At 49.8% G+C, this 22,862-nt stretch overlaps 1 protein-coding gene and 1 long non-coding RNA gene across 2 annotated transcripts; one reads left to right on the top strand and one right to left on the bottom strand.

Annotated features, from left to right (window-relative positions):
* Positions 1 to 6,386: 6,386 nt before the first annotated feature.
* On the top strand, positions 6,387 to 21,584 carry LRRC41 (leucine rich repeat containing 41). The gene is made up of 9 exons (XM_082276034.1): positions 6,387 to 6,476; positions 6,554 to 6,624; positions 8,213 to 9,113; positions 9,894 to 10,127; positions 10,885 to 11,049; positions 11,578 to 11,676; positions 11,751 to 11,873; positions 14,610 to 14,685; positions 21,133 to 21,584. The coding sequence occupies exons 2-9, from the start codon at positions 6,598 to 6,600 to the stop codon at positions 21,350 to 21,352; spliced, it is 1,845 nt and encodes a 614-aa protein (XP_082132160.1). The 5' UTR covers positions 6,387 to 6,476; positions 6,554 to 6,597; the 3' UTR covers positions 21,353 to 21,584.
* A 788-nt stretch (positions 21,585 to 22,372) lies between these two features.
* Positions 22,373 to 22,845, bottom strand: LOC309543564. Its single transcript, XR_014224796.1, has 3 exons — positions 22,815 to 22,845; positions 22,708 to 22,768; positions 22,373 to 22,440 (listed from the first exon to the last, which is right to left on the bottom strand). It is a non-coding gene; the product is annotated as an uncharacterized lncRNA (long non-coding RNA).
* Between the last annotated feature and the right edge of the window lie 17 nt (positions 22,846 to 22,862).

Raw genomic sequence — 22,862 nt, 5'->3', positions numbered from 1 at the left:
AGTCGGCCCAGATCCCGAACAGCATGAGGGAGTGAGCCCAGCCACCCTGTCCTCTCTCCAGCTGCTGAAAGGAATCCAGGGAGAAGGGCCAGTTCATGCTTCTTCCCCACAGAGGAGATGTTCTACGAGAGAGGCAGAGGTTGGCTGGGTGAGTAATGCTCCCTTTGGGACAATTTGCTTGGGGTACTGTGTGGGTATAGACATTGGGGGGCTGGAACTACAGATTACCTTCAAAGTCAACCCGTTTGGGGTCCCCTCCTGTGTTAGTCTCCTTCTGGAAGGGGAGAGATGTGACGGGAGTCACTTTGGTTGGGGGGTCCTTGGAACACAGCTTACCTTTGAGAGGTTGGGAAATAACTCTCTCAACCCCCTAGGCACTTCTTATGTCTAAATCACCCTGTGTCTTTTGGGGACACAGGGTGACCAAAAAGCCCAGTCTGGCCTGCCCAAACCAGACTTCCACACACTGATCGGCTATGAGAGCTCCATGCGCCCTGCCGGGACAAACCTTCAAACTATGTGGAACTTTGTCAAGGAATTGACTCTTTGGGACTTGTTACCCGACTAACTCAGGCACAGAGCGATTGGAAGTCTGGTACCTGGTTCGTCTACCTTTGGGGGGGAAGATATGTGACGGTTCGCACCGTCACTGACAGTGAAAAAACGATGTGACAGATAAATTGATGGTTTGGATTGCTTCAGTTAATCAGACTTGTGACAGATGCATGTCATCAGCTCAAACACCTGTCTTCCACGCATTGTAAATTATGCTGATTTGCTCATCTATTGTTTACTGTGGGTTCTCAGTATTTACACTATAATAATGTATATTATATCTTGTTTTACCTTTGGTGTCGGCAGTCTGGGCTTCCAGGCTGACTTAAGTACGCTGAGCTAATAAGCATGTGAATAATAACCTTGTCTAGATGGGATTAGCCATGAGTCAGCTGTACCTCCGTTATCTCACCATTGTGTGATGCTTTATGTAAATATTCGGGTCATTGTTCATGCAGTGACTGTCATGCTTCTCAAGTGTATAAAAGTCTGCTACTTGTTTTAATAAAAGAGTCAGTTGTTTCCAGTATACAAGCTAAGTGTCAGGCTAGTTTTGTATGACAGCGGCTGGGATTTGATATCTATGTTCATGACTGCGAGGAAGCCGTATACTGATGGAAGACCACAAGTACAGTGTGGGTCTGAGGTTCCGTCGCAGTGGGAGTGTCATGGTCTTGGGCTGCATCAGTGCTGCCAGCACTGGGGAGCTACAGTTCATTGAGGGAACCATGAATGCCAACATGTACTGTGACATACTGAAGCAGAGCATGATCCCCTCCCTTCAGAGACTGGGGGGCAGGGCAATATTCCAACATAACGACCCCAAACACCTCCAAGATGACCACTGCCTTGCTAAAGAAGCTGAGGGTAAAGGTGATGGACTGGCCAAGCATGTCTCCAGACCTAAACCCTATTGAGCATCTGTGGGGATCCTCAAACAGAAGGTGGAGGAGGGGAAGGTCTCTAACATCCACCAGTTCTGTGATGTCATCATGGGGGAGGGGAAGAGGACTTCAGTGACAACCTGTGAAGCTCTGGTGAACTCCATGCCCAAGAGGGTTAAGGCAGTGCTGGAAAATAATGGTGGCCACACAAAATATTGACACTTTGGGCCCAATTTGGAGATTGTCACTTAGGGGTGTACTGACTTTTGTTGCCAGCAGTTTAGACATTAATGGCTGTGTGTTGAGTTATTTTGAGGGGACAGTAAATTTACACTGTTATACAAGCTGTACACTCACTACTTTACATTGTAACAAAGTCTCATTTCTTCAGTGATGTCACATGGAAAGATAGAATAAAATGGGAGGGTGTACTTACTTTTATCAGATACTTTATATATCTATAGAACAATGGCGGGGGGGGGGGGGGGGAATATTATATCTATAGAAGGATGGGAGGGGGGCCAAGAAGAGGAGGAGCCAGTAGCGCTGACGGGGGGATATGATCTCCATGTATAAATACATAAGGGGGGATATGATCACCATGTATAAATACATAAGGGGGGGGATATGATCACCATGTATAAATACATAAGGGGGGGATATGATCTCCATGTATAAATACATAAGGGGGGATATGATCACCATGTATAAATACATAAGGGGGGGGATATGATCACCATGTATAAATATATAAGGGGGATATGATCTCCATGTATAAATACATAAGGGGGGATATGATCACCATGTATAAATACATAAGGGGGGGATATGATCTCCATGTATAAATACATAAGGGGGGATATGATCACCATGTATAAATACATAAGGGGGGGGATATGATCACCATGTATAAATATATAAGGGGGATATGATCTCCATGTATAAATACATAAGGGGGGATATGATCACCATGTATAAATACATAAGGGGGGGATATGATCACCATGTATAAATACATAAGGGGGGGATATGATCACCATGTATAAATACATAAGGGGGGATATGATCACCATGTATAAATACATAAGGGGGATATGATCTCCATGTATAAATATATAAGGGGGGATATGATCACCATGTATAAATACATAAGGGGGGATATGATCTCCATGTATAAATATATAAGGGGGGATATGATCACCATGTATAAATACATAAGGGGGGATATGATCTCCATGTATAAATATATAAGGGGGGATATGATCACCATGTATAAATACATAAGGGGGATATGATCTCCATGTATAAATACATAAGGGGGGATATGATCTCCATGTATAAATATATAAGGGGGGATATGATCACCATGTATAAATATATAAGGGGGGATATGATCACCATGTATAAATACATAAGGGGGATATGATCTCCATGTATAAATATATAAGGGGGGATATGATCTCCATGTATAAATACATAAGGGGGATATGATCTCCATGTATAAATATATAAGGGGGGATATGATCACCATGTATAAATACATAAGGGAGGATATGATCTCCATGTATAAATATATAAGGGGGGATATGATCTCCATGTATAAATATATAAGGGGGGATATGATCACCATGTATAAATATATAAGGGGGGATATGATCACCATGTATAAATACATAAGGGGGGATATGATCACCATGTATAAATACATAAGGGGGGATATGATCTCCATGTATAAATATATAAGGGGGGATATGATCTCCATGTATAAATATATAAGGGGGGATATGATCACCATGTATAAATATATAAGGGGGGATATGATCACCATGTATAAATACATAAGGGGGGATATGATCTCCATGTATAAATATATAAGGGGGGATATGATCTCCATGTATAAATACATAAGGGGGGATATGACCACCATGTATAAATACATAAGGGGGGATATGACCACCATGTATAAATACATAAGGGGGGATATGACCACCATGTATAAATACATAAGGGGGGATATGACCACCATGTATAAATACATAAGGGGGGATATGATCTCCATGTATAAATATATAAGGGGGGATATGATCACCATGTATAAATACACAAGGGGGGATATGATCTCCATGTATAAATACATAAGGGGGATATGATCTCCATGTATAAATATATAAGGGGGGATATGATCACCATGTATAAATACATAAGGGGGGATATGATATGATCTCCATGTATAAATATATAAGGGGGGATATGATCACCATGTATAAATACATAAGGGGGATATGATCTCTATGTATAAATACATAAGGGGGGGATATGATCTCCATGTATAAATACATAAGGGGGGATATGATCACCATGTATAAATACATAAGGGGGGGATATGATCACCATGTATAAATACATAAGGGGGGATATGATCACCATGTATAAATACATAAGGGGGGATATGACCACCATGTATAAATACATAAGGGGGGATATGACCACCATGTATAAATACATAAGGGGGGATATGATCACCATGTATAAATATATAAGGGGGGATATGATCTCCATGTATAAATATATAAGGGGGATATGATCTCCATGTATAAATACATAAGGGGGGATATGATCTCCATGTATAAATACATAAGGGGGGATATGATCTCCATGTATAAATACATAAGGGGGGGATATGATCTCCATGTATAAATACATAAGGGGGGGATATGATCTCCATGTATAAATACATAAGGGGGGGGATATGATCTCCATGTATAAATACATAAGGGGGGGATATGATCTCCATGTATAAATACATAAGGGGGGATATGATCTCCATGTATAAATACATAAGGGGGGATATGATCTCCATGTATAAATACATAAGGGGGGATATGATCACCATGTATAAATACATAAGGGGGGGATATGATCACCATGTATAAATACATAAGGGGGGATATGATCACCATGTATAAATACATAAGGGGGGGGTATGATCTCCATGTATAAATACATAAGGGGGGATATGATCACCATGTATAAATACATAAGGGGGGATATGATCACCATGTATAAATACATAAGGGGGGGATATGATCTCCATGTATAAATACATAAGGGGGGATATGATCTCCATGTATAAATACATAAGGGGGGATATGATCTCCATGTATAAATACATAAGGGGGGATATGATCACCATGTATAAATACATAAGGGGGGGTATGATCTCCATGTATAAATACATAAGGGGGGATATGATCACCATGTATAAATACATAAGGGGGGATATGATCACCATGTATAAATACATAAGGGGGGATATGATCTCCATGTATAAATATATAAGGGGGGATATGATCACCATGTATAAATATATAAGGGGGGATATGATCACCATGTATAAATACATAAGGGGGATATGATCTCCATGTATAAATATATAAGGGGGGATATGATCTCCATGTATAAATACATAAGGGGGATATGATCTCCATGTATAAATATATAAGGGGGGATATGATCTCCATGTATAAATACATAAGGGGGGATATGATCTCCATGTATAAATATATAAGGGGGGATATGATCTCCATGTATAAATACATAAGGGGGGATATGATCTCCATGTATAAATATATAAGGGGGGATATGATCTCCATGTATAAATACATAAGGGGGATATGATCTCCATGTATAAATACATAAGGGGGGGATATGATCTCCATGTATAAATACATAAGGGGGGGATATGATCTCCATGTATAAATACATAAGGGGGGGATATGATCACCATGTATAAATACATAAGGGGGGATATGATCACCATGTATAAATACATAAGGGGGGATATGACCACCATGTATAAATACATAAGGGGGGATATGACCACCATGTATAAATACATAAGGGGGGATATGATCACCATGTATAAATACATAAGGGGGGATATGATCTCCATGTATAAATACATAAGGGGGATATGATCTCCATGTATAAATACATAAGGGGGGGATATGATCTCCATGTATAAATACATAAGGGGGGATATGATCACCATGTATGAATACATAAGGGGGGGATATGATCACCATGTATAAATACATAAGGGGGGATATGATCACCATGTATAAATACATAAGGGGGGATATGACCACCATGTATAAATACATAAGGGGGGATATGACCACCATGTATAAATACATAAGGGGGGATATGATCACCATGTATAAATATATAAGGGGGGATATGATCTCCATGTATAAATATATAAGGGGGATATGATCTCCATGTATAAATACATAAGGGGGGATATGATCTCCATGTATAAATACATAAGGGGGGATATGATCTCCATGTATAAATACATAAGGGGGGATATGATCTCCATGTATAAATACATAAGGGGGGGATATGATCTCCATGTATAAATACATAAGGGGGGGGGATATGATCTCCATGTATAAATACATAAGGGGGGGATATGATCTCCATGTATAAATACATAAGGGGGGGATATGATCTCCATGTATAAATACATAAGGGGGGGATATGATCTCCATGTATAAATACATAAGGGGGGGTATGATCTCCATGTATAAATACATAAGGGGGGATATGATCACCATGTATAAATACATAAGGGGGGGATATGATCTCCATGTATAAATACATAAGGGGGGGATATGATCACCATGTATAAATATATAAGGGGGGATATGATCACCATGTATAAATACATAAGGGGGGGATATGATCTCCATGTATAAATACATAAGGGGGGGATATGATCACCACTGGATTTTTTTTATTACTTAAACGAAGAAAAAAAAAATATTTTTTACTTTTTCTTTTAAAGCATATACAAAACACGGGGGAAGGGTGTGCAGGGGGGTTGTTGGGGTGGGGGATGGGTATGTTGGGTTTCTTTCCCCCCCTGATCTGTGGATTTTTTGGCAGATCTCCCAGCCATCATCCTACAAGGTCTCCTCCCCCTACTGAACATCTACTACCTGGAGAGGATCGAGTCAGCCGCCACCAAGAAAGGTAAACTCCGCCCACTGGGCTTATCTTGCCCATCACGTAACCGCCCATCCTGATCTCACCTCCTTCTCTCTTTTTAGGTCTTTCCACCCAATCCATCTGGTGCAAACTATGGAATGACATTATGAAGAACAAACCCACCCGACTCATGGTGAGGGGGAGGGGAGGGATGTGATTGGACATCTCACAGTCAAGGGGGACCAAAAACACGAGATATAAAGAGACCCTCCTAGAGGGACCATCATCTCAATGTCTTCTGTCCTCCTTCCCCCACCTCCTACTGTCCTCCTTCCCCCACCTCCCTACTGTCCTCCTTCCCCACCTCCCTACTGTCCTCCTTCCCCCCCACCTCCTACTGTCCTCCTTCCCCCACCTCCTACTGTCCTCCTTCCCCCACCTCCCTACTGTCCTCCTTCCCCCACCTCCCTACTGTCCTCCTTCCCCCACCTCCCTACTGTCCTCCTTCCCCCACCTCCCTACTGTCCTCCTTCCCCCACCTCCCTACTGTCCTCCTTCCCCCACCTCCCTACTGTCCTCCTTCCCCCACCTCCCTACTGTCCTCCTTCCCCCCACCTCCTACTGTCCTCCTTCCCCCACCTCCTACTGTCCTCCTTCCCCGACCTTCTACTGTCCTCCTTCCCCGACCTTCTACTGTCCTCCTTCCCCGACCTTCTACTGTCCTCCTTCCCCCACCTCCTACTGTCCTCCTTCCCCCACCTTCTACTGTCCTCCTTCCCCCACCTTCTACTGTCCTCCTTCCCCCACCTTCTACTGTCCTCCTTCCCCCACCTTCTACTGTCCTCCTTCCCCCACCTCCTACTGTCCTCCTTCCCCACCTCCCCTACTGTCTTCCTTCCCCCCACCTCCTACTGTCCTCCTTCCCCCCCACCTCCCTACTGTCCTCCTTCCCCCCACCTCCCTACTGTCCTCCTTCCCCCCACCTCCCTACTGTCCTCCTTCCCCCCACCTCCCTACTGTCCTCTTTCCCCCCACCTCCCTACTGTCCTCCTTTCCCACATCTTACTGTCCTCCTTTCCCACCTCCTACTGTCCTCCTTTCCCACCTCCTACTGTCCTCCTTTCCCACCTCCTACTGTCCTCCTTTCCCACCTCCTACTGTCCTCCTTTCCCACCTCCTACTGTCCTCCTTTCCCACCTCCTACTGTCCTCCTTTCCCACGTCCTACTGTCCTCCTTCCCCCCACCTCCTACTGTCCTCCTTCCCACCTCCCATACCCATCTTTTATCCTCCTCTCATCACCTCCCTCCACCTTCTATTCTTATTAGCTTCTATGATCTGTCCTTCCCCACCTTCTTTCATCCTCCCCACCCCCTTCCTGCTTCTAACTCCCTACTATCCCTACCCCCGCCTCCCTCCTATACAGTGTCAGGGACGACTCTTCCCCCGTGTAAGGTCTCGGGGACGGGGAAATCCCCCCCCCCCCCGTGCAGTGTTTCGGGGATGAGAAAGTCCTACCCCCCCATGCGGGGTTTCAAGGACGCCCCCCGTGTAAGTTGTCAGGGAGGAGGAAGTCTTCCCCATGAATGTTTCTTTCTATTGGCTGGAGAGGGTTGCCCGGGAAGGGTTGGCCTGTGATTGGTGCAGAGTATAACGTTGGGTGTGTTTGGTTGGGAAGGGTTGGCCTGTGATTGGTGCAGAGTATAACGTTGGGTGTGTTTGGTTGGGAAGGGTTGGCCTGTGATTGGTGCAGAGTATAACGTTGGGTGTGTTTGGTTTCAGACGGTGACGTGTTGGAGGAAGAAGTTTCTGGAAACGTTCTTTCACAGCGTCTTGCGGGGGACTTTGGACGTTTCCTCTGATTGGCGCCTCAATGACCGCCGCTTCTCCCCGCTGGTCCACAGCTCGCAGCACGTCTCGGAATTCACCATCTTCGGGAAGCAGCAGGGGGTGACAGAGCTCACCCCCGCCATCCTGGAACGCCTGGCCCAGTCCGTGGAGAGTCTGAAGTTCCTTCACATCCGTCTGTCTGACCCCGACACCCAGAAATGCCTGAGACTGCTGCTGCACCACCTCATCCACCACGGCCATGTCACCAAGGTGTCAGTGCTGTCCTGGCCCCGCCCTGACAAGGAGCTGCTGGCGCTGATCCTGAAGATCAGTGCCGGCTACTGGCAGGAGGTCACTGATCACCCCTGTGCCCTGTGTGCCCATCCCCCCCAATGGAGCCAAGAGGAGCTGGGCAGCCAAAGTGCCTTGTTAAGCCTGCAGCCTCTTAACATCAGCCAGAATGTGGCTCCTGAGCAGCCTCCGACCGAGGCCCCTGGACCCTCAGAAGAACGGGTGGGGGGTGGCACCGCCATGCCTTCTGCCGAACTGGCCAGTAAAACCTCATCTACCTCACATGATAGACTGGCGCCCCCTGCAGAGCCGGCGGGAGGCCTGACGTCCGAAGCCGGTGACTTGTATGACTTCATCTTCAGTGTCCCTCCTACGGGGGAGGAGAACACGCAGGAGGAGGAGACTACGATCGAGGAGCCCCTCCTTCCTGGCGCCATTCGCCTCCGCAGCGTCAGAACGCTGAACCTGCACAACGTCTTCCTGACTCCGGGGACCTGCAGCTCCCTCTGCCAACTCCTTCGCTCCTGGGTGTCCCTGGAAAGGCTGACCATGGCCTACAACGGTGAGAGGGGGAGGGGGAGCAAAGCACAGTCACTGGGGGAGGGGGGAGTGATTTTTCGCTATACATGGGGGGGGGGGGGAGATGTATTACAGTCTGGGTGCAATTCAAAGAGAAAACCTGAAAATCAGCACAAGGGACACAATGTTCAAGGTCTTCAGGGAGCTCCCAGGGTGCTTTGCAGCAGTGATGGGCGAGAATTGATGTGACTGTTGGTCCGTGTCTGGAGGAGGAGCTGTGGTTGGTGATCTCAGCAGCCAATCAGAGTTCACTATTCAATCAGAGGACAGTGGGGGAAGTTAAGCCAGCCATAGATGGGTCAGCCAGCCGGCTCAGCAAAAAAATCTGACCCGGTTCCCCCATCCAAACATTGGATGTGAATGGAGGAATCCCCACCTAGGACTCCCCACGAGCACACAGATGATGGATCAAGGGGAAATGTTCCAGCAGGGCGATTGTCCGGATATCGATCGGTAGATTGGCCTCAGTGCCGTACATGGATGGAAATCCAAAGAGTTCCTGCAGAACAAATCCATTAATGGGCAGCTTTAGCGGTTGTGGGGCACATTGATAAGTGAGGTGTCGTTTCCCCCCCCAAGGCACATTGATAATGGAGACCGATGAAATGGCCCGTATGTCCGAGCTGCAGATCACCTTTCTGATTGGCTGCTGAGAGGAGCCCAGACATGTGACGGGTTCTCTGGCGATTGCATAGTGAGTGTCCATGGTGGTGTCTCAGAGATAATTGTGTGTCTTCTCTGATTGCCGTGTATCTTCTGTTAGATCTGCAGACTAATATCAGCATGTTCCTGGAGGCGCTGTCCCACCTGTCCCGGGACCCCCGCTGCTCCCTCACCGCCATCTCCTTGAGCGACTTCAGCACCTACGTCACCATCCTGGACCTGGCCCAGACCATCCTCTGCACCTTCCCCGCCCTGCAGTCCCTCTTACTGTGCTACGACCTGGAGGAGAGCAGCGACAAGGTGGTGGTGGAAGCCGGGCCTGCAGAGTTCACAGGTGGGTAGTGGAGGCAGGGCCCGCAGTTTTCACAGGTAGGTAGTGGAGGCGGAGCTTGCAGGGTTCACAGGTAGGTAGTGGAGGCAGAGCTTGCAGGGTTCACAGGTAGGTAGTGGAGGCGGAGTTTGCAGGGTTCACAGGTGAGTAGTGGAGGCGGGGCCCGCAGGGGTTACAGGTGGGCAGTGGAGACGGAGCTTGCAGAGTTCCACAGGTGAGTAGTGGAGGCCAAGCTTGCACGGTTCACTGGTGGACAGTGGAGGCCGGACCCACCGGGTACACAGGTGGGTAGTGTAGACGTGGCCCGCAGGGTTCACAGTTTGATAGTGGAGACAAGGTTTACAGGTGGGTAGTGTAGACGGGGCCCGGAGGGTTCACAGTTGGGTAGTGGAGGCGGGGTCCGCAGGTTTCACAGTTGGGTAGTGGAGGCGGGGTCCGCAGGTGAGTAGTGGAGGCGGGCCCTGGAGGGGGTCACAGATGGGTAGTGGAGGCAAGGCCTTCAGGGTTTACAGGTGGACATTTGAGGCGGGACCCGCAGGGTTTTACAGGTGGGTAGTGGAGGCGGGGCTCTCAGAGATCACAGGTGGGTAGGGGAGGCGGGGCTCTCAGAGATCACAGGTGGACAGTGGAGGCGGGGCTCTCAGAGATCACAGGTGGGTAGTGGAGGCGGGGCTCTCAGATCACAGGTACGGTGCTGTGATCGTCCTGCCATTCCTCTCCTCTTCATGGTCTTTAATTTATAAATCTTTTCTTTCTGCAGAAAACCAGTTGAAGCAGCTGGACCTTCGCTTCCCTCAGAATCCGCTGGATGTTCAGCGCTTGGCGTCGGCACTGAAGGCGTCCCCCTGCCTGGTGGAGCTGTCCCTGGATAACGCCGTACTGACCCGCCACCAGGATGTCAAACTTTTACTGCAAACAATCACAGGTGCTGACCGCCTGCCCCCCCACAGGTGCTGACCCCGCCTGCCCCCAACGGTTGCTGACCTCCTGCCCCCATGGGTGATGACCAGCTGCCCTGTTGTAACCAGAATTGGTCAGTTTCCCCAGGCTGTGTGTATAAGATCGCCATCCAGGTGGCAGCCATGCCGGTGTTTGTGCCATCTGTGATACAAATCAGGGCGGTGCCCATCATCCAGAGGGGCGGGGCAAAATGGTGCCCATTGCGGCACAGAATAGGGGGGGTTGCTTGTCCTCCGTATGATCACAGCGAGGGGTGCGCATTGACGGTGGTTTGGACCTGTATCTGGTGGTTCTCTCAGGTCTTGCTGGCCGTGTGTCTGATGACTCTCTCTGATTGGCTGTCTCGGCCGGCTTCCTGTTACAGTGCTGCAGGTTGGCTGTCCTGCCTGCAGTTTGATAGAAGATCAGTGGGTGGGGCTTCCCTGTGGGCGGGATCTTACAGTCCAGCAATGACCTCTGACCCTGTAATGGTGATGATTGTCTGTATTTGCAGAACATAACAGCGCTCTGCGCAGACTCGGCTTCCATGACCTGAACCTGACCGACTCTCAGGCGGAGATTGTGCATCTCCTGAGCCATTCCAGCCTAGAAGGTAAGCCCTCCTCCGTCAGGATCATGTGACCGTCCACAGTACGCCCATCGCTTACTGCCATGTTCTCTTCATAGAAATCAAGTTCTCCTTCTGCCGTCTCTTTGAGAGGATGCCGCGGGATTTCCTCGCTCTGTTTGTCGGCGCTCTGAAGAAAAATTCCATCCTGAAGATCCTGAAGTTGGGAGGAAACCGTCTGGGTAATGTCCCGTGTGTGGGTGATCTGTGTCTCGATAGTGTACTGGTTGGTGTTGGGTTCTGTATTGGTAAGAGGCTTATAGAAGATGAAACTATGAACCTGGCAGGAAATTTCTCAACAAATTCCTCTGCTCACTGGAGGAGAGAGCAGAATACAGCTCAGGGGCCAGGGTAGAGAAGATCTGGGATTGGTGGGGTCAGTGTAGAGACGATCTGGGATTGGTGGGGTCAGTGTAGAGACGATCTGGGATTGGTGGGGTCAGTGTAGAGACGATCTGGGATTGGAGGGGGGTCAGTGTAGAGAAGATCTGGGATTGCTGGGGTCAGTGTAGAGAAGATCTGGGATTGGTGGGGTCAGTGTAGAGAAGATCTGGGATTGGTGGGGTCAGTATAGAGAAGATCTGGGATTGGTGGGGTCAGTGTAGAGAAGATCTGGGATTGGTGGGGTCAGTGTAGAGACGATCTGGGATTGGTGGGGTCAGTGTAGAAAAGATCTGGGATTGGTGGGGTCAGTGTAGAGGAGATCTGAGAACAGTGGGATCGGCACAGAGAAGATCTGGGATTGGCCGGGTCTATATAGAGAAGATCTGGGTTTGGTGGGGTCAGTATAGAGAAGATCTGGGATTGGTGGGGTCAGTGTAGAGAAGATCTGGGATTGGAGGGGTCAGAGTAGAGAAGATCTGGGATTGGTGGGGTCAGTGTAGAGACGATCTGGGATTGGAGGGGTCAGAGTAGAGAAGATCTGGGATTGGAGGGGTCTATATAGAGAAGATCTGGGTTTGGTGGGGTCAGTATAGAGAAGATCTGGGATTGGTGGGGTCAGTGTAGAGAAGATCTGGGATTGGAGGGGTCAGTGTAGAGAAGATCTGGGATTGGAGGGGTCAGAGTAGAGAAGATCTGGGATTGGAGGGGTCAGAGTAGAGAAGATCTGGGATTGGTGGGGTCAGTGTAGAGAAGATCTGTGATTGGCCGGGTCTATATAGAGAAGATCTGGGATTGGTGGGGTCAGTGTAGAGAAGATCTGGGATTGGCCGGGTCTATATAGAGAAGATCTGGGATTGGTGGGGTCAGTGTAGAGAAGATCTGGGATTGGTGGGGTCAGTGTAGAGAAGATCTGGGATTGGTGGGGTCAGTGTAGAGAAGATCTGTGATTGGCCGGGTCTATATAGAGAAGATCTGGGTTTGGTGGGGTCAGTATAGAGAAGATCTGGGATTGGTGGGGTCAGTGTAGAGAAGACCTGGGATTGGTGGGGTCTATATAGAGAAGATCTGGGATTGGTGGGGTCAGTGTAGAGAAGATCTGAGATTGGTGGGGTCAGTGTAGAGAAGATCTGGGATTGGCCGGGTCTATATAGAGAAGATCTGGGATTGGTGGGGTCAGTGTAGAGAAGATCTGGGATTGGTGGGGTCAGTGTAGAGAAGATCTGGGATTGGTGGGGTCAGTGTAGAGAAGATCTGTGATTGGCCGGGTCTATATAGAGAAGATCTGGGATTGGTGGGGTCAGTGTAGAGAAGATCTGAGATTGGTGGGGTCAGTGTAGAGAAGATCTGGGATTGGCCGGGTCTATATAGAGAAGATCTGGGATTGGCCGGGTCTATATAGAGAAGATCTGGGATTGGCCGGGTCTATATAGAGAAGATCTGGGATTGGTGGGGTCAGTGTAGAGAAGATCTGAGATTGGTGGGGTCAGTGTAGAGAAGATCTGGGATTGGCCGGGTCTATATAGAGAAGATCTGGGATTGGCCGGGTCTATATAGAGAAGATCTGGGATTGGTGGGGTCAGTGTAGAGAAGATCTGGGATTAGTGGGGTCAGTGTAGAGAAGATCTGGGATTGGTGGGGTCAGTGTAGAGAAGATCTGGGATTGGTGGGGTCAGTGTAGAGAAGATCTGGGATTGGTGGGGTCAGTGTAGAGAAGATCTGGGATTGGTGGGGTCAGTGTAGAGAAGATCTGTGATTGGCCGGGTCTATATAGAGAAGATCTGGGTTTGGTGGGGTCAGTATAGAGAAGATCTGGGATTGGTGGGGTCAGTGTAGAGAAGACCTGGGATTGGTGGGGTCTATATAGAGAAGATCTGGGATTGGTGGGGTCAGTGTAGAGAAGATCTGAGATTGGTGGGGTCAGTGTAGAGAAGATCTGGGATTGGCCGGGTCTATATAGAGAAGATCTGGGATTGGTGGGGTCAGTGTAGAGAAGATCTGGGATTGGTGGGGTCAGTGTAGAGAAGATCTGGGATTGGTGGGGTCAGTGTAGAGAAGATCTGTGATTGGCCGGGTCTATATAGAGAAGATCTGGGATTGGTGGGGTCAGTGTAGAGAAGATGTGAGATTGGTGGGGTCAGTGTAGAGAAGATCTGGGATTGGCCGGGTCTATATAGAGAAGATCTGGGATTGGCCGGGTCTATATAGAGAAGATCTGGGATTGGCCGGGTCTATATAGAGAAGATCTGGGATTGGTGGGGTCAGTGTAGAGAAGATCTGAGATTGGTGGGGTCAGTGTAGAGAAGATCTGGGATTGGCCGGGTCTATATAGAGAAGATCTGGGATTGGCCGGGTCTATATAGAGAAGATCTGGGATTGGCCGGGTCTATATAGAGAAGATCTGGGATTGGTGGGGTCAGTGTAGAGAAGATCTGGGATTAGTGGGGTCAGTGTAGAGAAGACCTGGGTTTGGTGGGTTTGGTGATGAGAAAATCCTGGATCAACTTAACTGACTTTTTTTTTTTTTTCCTCTATAGGGAACAAAGGATTGGGCGCTCTGGCTGATCTCTATGCTGCAGATTCCTCCTCTTTGGTTCACTGTCTGGATGTCAGGTTGGTTTGGCTCCTCCCACTGTTCTCATAGTCTTCATCTTATGTTGGTACCTCTATCTCAGGAGAAGTCCTGAACATAGATGGAGAGATCTCCCTCACAATCCACCTCCAGATGACACAGATTTGTATGCTGTGTTCATCACTCCACCCATAAATCACACTCAGGGTTTCCATTCTATTGGTTTCGCCTTGTGAGGATCATCCGGGGACCTTTCATCCTAAAATATCTCTGCCCGGGAGTCACCAGCTGAGGAGATGACTCCACACAGAAGGAACATCAAACCTGAAGCAGAGAGAAGCTGAACAACCAGACACCACCAAAAAACTGATGGAGTGACAACAAATATCTGAACACGGATCCAGAAACTTGATGTGATCCAGAAATGGGTCCATGCCCCAAGAAGTACCACGGTCCTGAGACTGAACCTACAACAAAACCGGTCCTGTTCCGAAAGAGCAGATGGTCCAAGTGTAAAGATCCTAAACTTCTACACCCCTCCCCCTTAGGATGAAGAGATTAGGAACTCCATGTCTAAGAGATTGTCCTATCGGATGACTTAGACAAGCGAGACTGTCCAGGAGAATTTAGCAAATTCTCCCTCAAAGGGTAAGAGTTCCACAACACTCTCAGTTGGGGCTCAGGACCTCCTAGGGTTCTTCCATTGTGTAGAGAGGAATACCTCACACAGCAAATGTAATGGAAAGGAGTTTACAACTGCAGAAGCTCTGAAAGACCCCAGGCTGGAGCTGGATGTAGGGTGGTAATTTGAGCTGGGGTCACCTGTAGCAGCAGGACTATCCCCTCTGCGTTTAGATACAGACATGTTGTGACCACCTGGTGGCAATGGACTGGGCTCAGGGTTTGAGGCAAGGCCCTGGGTACTCTCAACCTGGGCAAATGGTGCTGATGGGGACCAGACGGGTGAAGGTGACTGGGTCACTGTATGCAGTCAATGGAAGTGGACCGGAGATTGGAGTTCTGTGTGGTGTTTGTAAAGCATGAGCAGCAGGAAGGTGTGTCCTGTACATTGAATAAAGAATAATAGTAGCGCTTGAAACAATGTTTAAAAGTCTCTAAAAATAAACCATAAAGAATCCCCCAAGATGCCAGTCTGGTTAGTGTCAAACTCCTCCCAGCATATGGAAAATAGTCCTGCAAGGTTATTCAATGTTGGTAAATCAGAACATCCATCCCCTGAGACTCCAAAGCTGCAACACTTCACAAACCGCAAATTATTTGTGTAGTACAACAGGGTCACCACTATTCCACCACCAAGTGCAGGGGGACAATAGGAAATGGCCACTCACCAGATCCTGTTGCTCACTTACTCTCATAAGTGAGCACACCTCGCATATAATAAATGCCCACGTGAGTAGAGATCAGCAAGGGTTAAATCCAAGATTGGTTCAGTGGTTCTCTTCCTCTCATGCTCCCATGTGTGTGGAAAACATAAAAAACATTCCCCACTAGTGCAATATGTCTGATAAAATTTTATTCAAAAAATAACAGCACAGCATACATCGCACTCACTTGTAAAGAAAATAGTAAAAGCTTATCTCGTATAATGGCAGGTTCGGATCCTCCACTGCTACTACGATGTGGCTCCACGCCAGATCGGGTAGACCCAGAAGTCCTCCACTGTCGTGGTCCGCGATTGGGTGCGTCGTCTGGCCACGCCCCGACGCGTTTCGTCACTTCCTGACTTCAACTGGGGGCGCGGCCAGACAGGCGCTCCCGATCTATTTATGCTTCGCCTCACGGCGTCGCACCCAATGGTGAAGCAATCAGGTCACCCGGAAGGACAACTCGCCTCATGATACCAGAAATTGAATGCAGACTGGGAACTTCCTGTCGGGTGATGCTATAACACCACCTCTGCAGACACCAATACAAATGAGTCTGATCCTATTTGTAAACCCCGCCCCGGGCCATCCCAAATAGGCGTGCAGTCTAATCCAGTGACCTGCTGCTTCCATCACCTCGAGTACCGTCGAAAGTCACTCAAACAAGTGAATAACCATCCGCTGGTATCTCGGCGCACTCTCAATAGTATACACTGCTGTAGGTTGCAATTAGCCCTGAAACAACAGATATGCACAACTCCAACTATGGCAAGTTAATGCGGATCAATAAAGTATAAAATCTCATGAGTATAATATACTGTAACTAAGAAAATATTGCTAAAAATTAGCACATTACTCAAAATTAAAAATCGGATATCAAATCCAATAAAATGTATAAAATCAAATATCACTATCAAATAATTGAAATACATTCAATATGGTATAGGTCTAAAAAATCTTGGATACAGAATAGGGATGATGGTATATATCTCCACAAAAGTTACAGCCGAAAATAATAAACTAAGAGTCACTGATGAAACAATTGAGGTCAAGTTCGATGTTCAATCCCACCGGCGCGAGGGATTGGGTCAGGTAAATCCATTTAGTTTCGCACTTAGAGAGTTCCCTGACCCAATTAGCCCCTCGCCACGGTGGTGTGACCCATTCAATGCCCCAGAATATCAGTTCACTGGGGTCCTGGTGGTGATGTTGTCGAAAGTGGGCTGACACATTGTGCTCCCGTTTGCCATTGATAATGTTGGTGATATGTTCACCAACACGAATTTTCAATGTTCTTTTGGTTCTCCCTATGTACACCAGCTTACATGGGCACATAAGCCCATAAACGACATGAGTGGTGTCACTTTTAAACATTGTTTCAAGCGCTACTATTATTCTTTATTCATTTTATTATCAAATATACTGCATATTTGTTTAAGTAGCTGCTATATTGGTTTTACTTTTTACCAGCCGGTGTGCTGGTGCTCCCTGGAGCGCGGAGATTAATTCACAGTTTAGGCGTAAGGCTGAGGAATTTTTTACATATTTGTGTCCTGTACATTGAACAGCAGGAGCGAGCACAGGGGGGGGGGGGGGGGGGAGGTAGCAAGGAGTGTGAGAAATGGAGCAACAGAGTGACCAAGGAGGGAGGGAGGGTGCGTTCAGGAAGGTGGGAGGGAGCACGGAGTGTGCGTGCTGGAAGGTGGGAGCAGGAGGGAGCACAGGGCATGCGTGCAGGCAAGTGGGAGCAGGAGGGAGCACAGGGCATGCATGCAGGCAAGTGGGAGCGGGAGGGAATACAGGGCGTGCGTGCAGGAAGGTGGGAGGGAGCACGCAGCGTGCGTGCAGGAAGGTAGGAGGGAGTATGCAGAGCGTGCGTGCGTGCAGGAAGGTGGGAGGGAGCACGGAGCGTGCAGGACACTTCATCCCATAAATGATAGCGCTGCTCAGTCCCTCAGGTGACAACCCTTTCCATGAGTGAAAACCGGCGGTGACACACAGTGGGAAAGCTGCCCGGCGGGGACGCACAGTGGGAAAGCTGCCCGGCGGTGACGCACAGTGGGAAAGCTGCCCGGCGGGGACGCACAGTGGGGAAGCTGCCCGGCGGTGACGCACAGTGGGGGAGCTGCCCGGCGGTGACGCACAGTGGGGAAGCTGCCCGGCGCTGACGCACAATGAGAAAGCTGCCCGGCGGTGACGCACAGTGGGGGAGCTGCCCGGCGGTGACGCACAGTGGGGAAGCTGCCCGGCGCTGACGCACAATGAGAAAGCTGTCTGGCGGGGACGCACAATGAGAAAGCTGCCCGGCGGGGACGCACAATGAGAAAGCTGCCCGGCGGGGACGCACAGTGGGAAAGCTGCCCGGCCGTGCAGATACCGAGGCCTTTCCTGATCCTTCAGCTCAAATGGCTTTCCTCACCCCGGCCCTGGAATGCGCTCTGTGTCTCTCTTCTATCAGACCCAAAGCAGAGCCCCGGGGCCCGAGGGTCACACTCCAGGCTGGCTCCGCAATGTCATGTCCCGGGAGTTCCTGGTTTGACCTCCAAAGCTGCTGCCAAGGCCAGGTGGATCCCAATGCAGAGGCCGGCTCAGGCAGCGAAGAAATGAGGAATCTTTTCTAAAGTCAATGGAGGAGAAAGAAAAGTGACAGCCAATGGCGGTTAGACTTCACAGTAGAGCTGTCCATCCTCCCAGGACACGAGCAAAAAAACCCTGAGGCATGCTGGGAGTGGGCAGGGTTATACTGGGCCGCCATACGATTTTCTGTTTGCCAGTGTCCATTCCCATTGGTGGCAGCGTAACCCCAAACATCTGATTCCTGTGTCCCTCAATGGAGGAGGAGATTGGTGAGAATGGGAGGATCAAAAGTGAAATGTCTGATTTTTATGAATTAAATTGTATTGAAAAATGTAAAATGATTCATCCAGCTTTCTGCAGATGGCTTTACAAGGCTGGGGAGGTGAATAGTTGGGATGGGAGGGTGAATGTTTGGGGTGGAGGGAGGTACATTTTTGGAATGGGAGGTGAGTAGTTGGCATGGGGGATGAATGTTTGGGGCAGGTTGGTGAATAGTTTGGGTGGAGGGAGGTAAATGTTTGGGATGGGGGATGAATGTTTGGGACAGAGTGGTGAATATTTGGGATGGGGGATGAATGTTTGAGACAGAGTGGTGAATAGTTTAGATGGGGGGTGAATGTTTGGGGCGGGAGGTGAATAGTTGGGATGGGAGGGTGAATGTTTGGGGTGGAGGGAGGTACATTTTTGGAATGGGAGGTGAATAGTTGGCATGGGGGGATGAATGTTTGGGACGGGAGGTGAATAGTTGGGATGGGGGATGAATGTTTGGGGCGGGAGGTGAATAGTTGGGATGGGGGGGATGAATGTTTGGGAGGGGAGGTGAATAGTTGGGATGGGGGGGATGAATGTTTGGGAGGGGAGGTGAATAGTTGGGATGGGGGGGATGAATGTTTGGGACGGGAGGTGAATAGTTGGGATGGGGGGATGAATGTTTGGGACGGGAGGTGAATAGTTGGGATGGAGGGATGAATGTTTGACACGGGAGGTGAATAGTTGGGATGGAGGGATGAATGTTTGGGACAGGGAGGTGAATAGTTGGGATGGGGGGGATGAATGTTTGGGACGGGAGGTGAATAGTTGGGATGGGGGGGTGAATGTTTGGGACGGGAGGTGAATAGTTGGGATGGGGGGGATGAATAGTTGGGATGGAGGGATGAATGTTTGGGACGGGAGGTGAATAGTTGGGATGGGGGGGGTGAATGTTTGGGACGGGAGGTGAATAGTTGGGATGGGGGGGGTGAATGTTTGGGACGGGAGGTGAATAGTTGGCATGGGGGGATGAATGTTTGGGACAGGGAGGTGAATAGTTGGCATGGGGGGATGAATGTTTGGGACGGGAGGTGAATAGTTGGGATGGGGGGGATGAATGTTTGGGACGGGAGGTGAATAGTTGGGATGGGGGGGATGAATGTTTGGGACGGGAGGTGAATAGTTGGGATGGGGGGATGAATGTTTGGGACGGGAGGTGAATAGTTGGGATGGGGGGGATGAATGTTTGGGACGGGAGGTGAATAGTTGGGATGGAGGGATGAATGTTTGGGACAGGGAGGTGAATAGTTGGGATGGGGGGGTGAATGTTTGGGACAGGGAGGTGAATAGTTGGGATGGGGGATGAATGTTTGGGACGGGAGGTGAATGGTTGGGATGGGGGATGAATGTTTGTGACGGGAGGTGAATGGTTGGGATGGGAGGATAAATGTTTGGGGTGCAGGGAGGTAAATGTACAGGGGGAAGGGGGATGAATGTTCGGGGTAGGGGGGTCAATGTACAGGGGGAGGGGGATGAATGTTCAGGGTAGGGGGGGTCAATGTACAGGGGGAGGGGGATGAATGTTCAGGGTAGGGGGGGTGAATGTTCAGGGTAGGAGGGTGAATGTACGGGGGGGGTGAAGGTTCAGGGTAGGGGGGTCTATGTACGGGGGGGGATGAATGTTCAGGGTAGGAGGGTGAATGTACGGGGGGTGAAGGTTCAGGGTAGGGGGGTCTATGTACGGGGGGGGAGGGGGATGAATGTTCGGGGTAGGAGGGTGAATGTACGGGGGGGAGGGGGATGAATGTTCAGGGTAGGAGGGTGAATGTACAGGGGGAGGGGGATGAATGTTCAGGGTAGGAGGGTGAATGTACGGGGGGAGGGGGATGAATGTTCGGGGTAGGAGGGTGAATGTACGGGGGGGAGGGGGATGAATGTTCAGGATAGGAGGGTGAATGTAGGGGGGGGAGGGGGATGAATGTACGGGGGGGGGTGAAGGTTCAGGGTAGGGGGGTCTATGTACGGGGGGGGAGGGGGATGAATGTTCAGGGTAGGAGGGTGAATGTAGGGGGGGGAGGGGGATGAATGTACGGGGGGAGGGTGAATGTTCAGGGTAGGAGGGTGAATGTACGGGGGGGACGGGGATGAATGTTCGGGGTAGGAGGGTGAATGTACGGGGGGGAGGGGGATGAATGTTCAGGATAGGAGGGTCAATGTACGGGGGAGGGGGTAAATGTTTAGGGTGGAGTTTTGCTTACCCATCTCTTTCCCTCACAGCTCCAATTGTATCACCTCGGCCGGTTTGCTCCAGTTTGCGAAGAAGTTGGAGGGATTGGGGAACATTCGGCTGCGGCGGCTCCTCATCACACAGAACGGCCTGGATATGGACCCCATTACTACCCACAATGCCCTGAGGACTCTGGAGAGAATTTGTTGTGTTGTTAAGGACAGCTGGGACCCCACACAAGCCTTCTCTGACCACGTCAGTGTCATGTGACCTGCGTATTGTATAGATAGCGGAACGTGCTGTGCATGCTCTGTACGTCACACTGCAGCCTCTGAACACCCCGGACTTCACTTATTATGCATGTCTCCATACGGATTTGCCAGGGTGGGCGGGGCTGGTCTGAGTGCCGCCTTCTCTATCTCCATATGTGCTCTTCTATGATCTTCCACTGATGCCAAAAAGCTGCAGCCATGATATTGCAATGTACAGAATGACCACCAGAGGGAGCATGACAGTGCAATTAACAGAGTGACCACCGGAGGGAGCATGGCTCACATTGCTGGAGGGCAGAACATGGCCTGCCTCGTGATGGTCAGTCTCCTGCGGTCGTCACTCACTGGTCACAGGCAGCCTTACGCTTGGAGGGGGTGTAGATTGGAAGAGGGAGGGGGGGGGGGGTGAGATGTCATCCTGCAGAAAAAGTCCTCAGAGATGACGAGGACTTTCAGCGGTGAGAGATCCCGTCTGCAGGGATTTGTGTTTTTATGGGGGAGGGTGTCGTTCCTGTCCGCAGAGAAGTAATCTGGGGGAGCGGCATTTGTCTACAATAATCCAACATGGCCGACTGTGCCTTCCCCGGGGGATGGTCAGCCATAGGGAAGGGAGCCAGCACGGAGTGTCTCATTTTGGGCATCTCAGGAGAAGTACATAGACTTCCATGGCTGATCTCTCCTAAAAATGCTGCTTGACTGGCTGCCTTACTGATCCTCCAGCTTCTCTAAAGCCCCAATCCCTGAGAGAGATGCAGAATTCTGTCTCCGAGCCCAGCAAGGAAGTCTCTCTATATCTCCTGAGACCGGTCCACTTTAGGTTCTTAGCCCCATTTATTCCATGGAATAGAGCAGATAGTGTATTTCCCCTGCAGGGGGTGGTAGTGCCTGCCAGGGACACCCATTACATCTGCAGTACAGGGCCACGGACAGAGGGCAGCAAGGGCTGACAGGGACACCCCCATTACATCTGCAGTACAGGGGCAGGGACAGAGGGCAGCAATGCCTGCCAAGGACACCAATTACCTCTGCAGTACAGGGCCATGGACAGTAGAGGGCGGCAGTGCCTGCCAAGGACACCAATTACCTCTGAAGTACAGGGACACAGACAGTAGAGGGCGGCAGTGCCTGCCAAGGACACCCCCCCCCTTACTTCTGCAGTACAGGGACATGGACAGTAGAGGGCGGCAGTGCCTGCCAAGGACACCCCCCCCCCCCCTTACTTCTTCAGTACAGGGACATGGACAGTAGAGGGCAGCAGTGCCTGCCAAGGACACCCCCCCCCCCCCCTTACTTCTTCAGTACAGGGACATGGACAGTAGAGGGCAGCAGTGCCTGCCAAGGACCCCCCTTTACCTCTGCAGTACAGGGCCACGGACAGTAGAGGGCGGCAGTGCCTACCAAGGACACCCATTACCTCTGCAGTAGAGGGCGGCAGTGCCTGCCAAGGACCCCCCCTTTACCTCTGCAGTACAGGGACACAGACAGTAGGGGGCGGTGTAGACCGTTGA

This window comes from Pelophylax lessonae (genome assembly GCF_965119305.1).
Source record: "Pelophylax lessonae genome assembly, contig: HAP1_SCAFFOLD_214, whole genome shotgun sequence".
Lineage (NCBI taxonomy): Eukaryota > Metazoa > Chordata > Amphibia > Anura > Ranidae > Pelophylax > Pelophylax lessonae.
Note: the sequence above shows the minus strand (reverse complement) of the source record. Positions and strands in the feature narration are given on the sequence as shown.

Bases quoted from the DNA above. Each gene is read 5' to 3' on its own strand.
- LRRC41 (XM_082276034.1), top strand. From the start codon at position 6,598: ATGAAGAACAAACCCACCCGACTCATG. The intron at 10,128-10,884 runs GTGGGTAGTGGA...TTCTTTCTGCAG, and splicing joins CGGGCCTGCAGAGTTCACAG to AAAACCAGTTGAAGCAGCTG. The intron at 14,686-21,132 runs GTTGGTTTGGCT...TTTCCCTCACAG, and splicing joins GTTCACTGTCTGGATGTCAG to CTCCAATTGTATCACCTCGG.